Below are 1,950 nucleotides of genomic sequence, written 5' to 3' on the forward strand. Positions count from 1 at the left end.
GTGAGATTATGTGAGAATAGTACATTTTTTACCGTCAGTTTACTTTTGAAATGTTTTAACTCAAATCCTTTAGCATTTAATTCTCATTTCTTTTTCATGTGGCAAAACATCACTTTTCTTTTGAAAGTTGCTACTATTATTTACTTGAAGAACGCTCTAAATGTATGTTAACGTAAAGCAAGTACTTTTCCAAAAAAAAGGCACATATGTATATGTGTAGTTTACACATACCATACCAACTCTAGAGGACAAAGCGCCCTAAGCGGCAGCATCGAGCTCCAATCCAGAGATCCTGTATATACAATAACATCAGTACGAAAACTAATTGTGTCCTAATGACGTGAAGAATGTCGCAATAAACGCACTTAAATATATGAAACTGAAATTTTTGCAAGATCTATCCTACATTTTTTGCAAACTTGACAATAAAACAGCTACTGATTTGACGGCTTCTTTCTACCTTATAGATTTTAACATTATTTCTCTTGAAAAAACGACCTAGTCTATTCTTAAAACCCGTTCAAAGAGTTCTTGTAAATGTAGTTGTTAAGGCCGTTTTAAGGGACTTAGGACAATTTTCTAGTCCCAAACCAAACTGAAAATGTGCATGATGTCCTGCAAATGCCCAAATTGGTTTCATAATTCGTGGGATCGCAAATCAATCTGGAACCGCTCAAAATCATGCCGTGCCAGGTCAATCATTTGCGTAGTATTTAGTGTTGATTACCACAAATCTAAATTGTCCATTAAATGGCCACAAACATGTAATATGATAGGAGTTATTTTTCCTCCTCCTCAAATCACAAAATTGCAAGCGACCGGATATCCGAGTATCGATGTCGATTTTTGGTGAAGTTTTAATATTGTTATAAATTATTGGTAAAACGGAGGAGCTTAAAAAGTTGATTAGGTACAGTTCGACTCGAATTTGTAATGCATTTGAGTGAACCTTTTTCAGGTCACGGCTCAAGATGCGGCTACGCTGTTACGCTACCACGAGAAAAAACTCATCGAATTCACACAGAAATTTCAGCCACCCATGCCTAAAAACACCCAAGGCACGGCTTTAATCTATTTCAAGCGGTTCTTTCTTCGCAATTGCATCCTACAGTACGAGCCCAAGGATGTGCTCGTAACAGCGGCGTTCTTGGCGTGTAAGGTGGAGGAGTTCAACGTGTCCATCGATCAGTTCGTGGCCAACATCCAGGGCAATAAAGAGCGGGCCATTCACACCATTCTCTCCAACGAGTTGTTACTCATCCGGGAGCTGCGATTCCATTTGACCATTCATAATCCGTATCGAAGCGTAGAAGGTTTCTTGATTGATCTCAAAGTCAATTTCCCTGAGTTGGCCGATCCACAGACCTTGCGCGAACCCATCGAGCGATTCTTGTCCGAAGCCGCTTTGACTAATGCCTGCTTCATCTATTCACCGTCTCAAATCGCCTTGGCCGCCGTTATTCAATCCGCCATGAAAAGCGGCTCGCACGTGGACTCTTACGTGACCAATCGGCTCTTGGGCCCCGAATATCATTTTGACATTAGTCAAATCGTCGATGTGATCAACGGAATTCGATACATGGCAAAGCGTGCCTCTGATCTTCCCGATGCTAGCACTGTGCGGGGCATCCTGGAGAAGATGGCCCATGACAAGGAACAAATCGAACAACTAAAGTCCAGTAGACAGCGTTATCTTTGACATCAATAAACACTTTAACCATATTCGTAAGGTCATTTGTATATCCTGGATTTCTTACTCAAAGAGCCTTTGGCCTTGCAATATCCAGATCTGCTCCACGACTTGAGCAAGTTAATCTCCTTATCCTTCGACCGCGATATGAAATAGTTTTTGAGCAATGGAGAAAATGAGTTCAAAGCAGCTGCTTATCATGCCAAAAAGAGGGGGGGAGGGGGGGCAGTGAACGAATTCTTCTTACGAAGGTGGATAAT

The 1,950-nt window shown here is 41.2% G+C and overlaps 1 protein-coding gene across 1 annotated transcript; it reads left to right on the top strand.

Moving 5' to 3' along the window:
• Positions 1-958: 958 nt before the first annotated feature.
• On the top strand, positions 959-1,722 carry LOC131881261 (cyclin-H-like; the record flags this gene model as incomplete). The annotated part of the gene is given in 1 exon segment (XM_059228081.1): positions 959-1,722. A coding segment is annotated over 1 exon segment (741 nt), but the record flags the coding sequence as incomplete, so codon positions are not given.
• Positions 1,723-1,950: the final 228 nt, after the last annotated feature.

Source organism: Tigriopus californicus, chromosome 5 (genome assembly GCF_007210705.1).
Source record: "Tigriopus californicus strain San Diego chromosome 5, Tcal_SD_v2.1, whole genome shotgun sequence".
Classification (NCBI taxonomy): Eukaryota; Metazoa; Arthropoda; class Copepoda; order Harpacticoida; family Harpacticidae; genus Tigriopus; species Tigriopus californicus.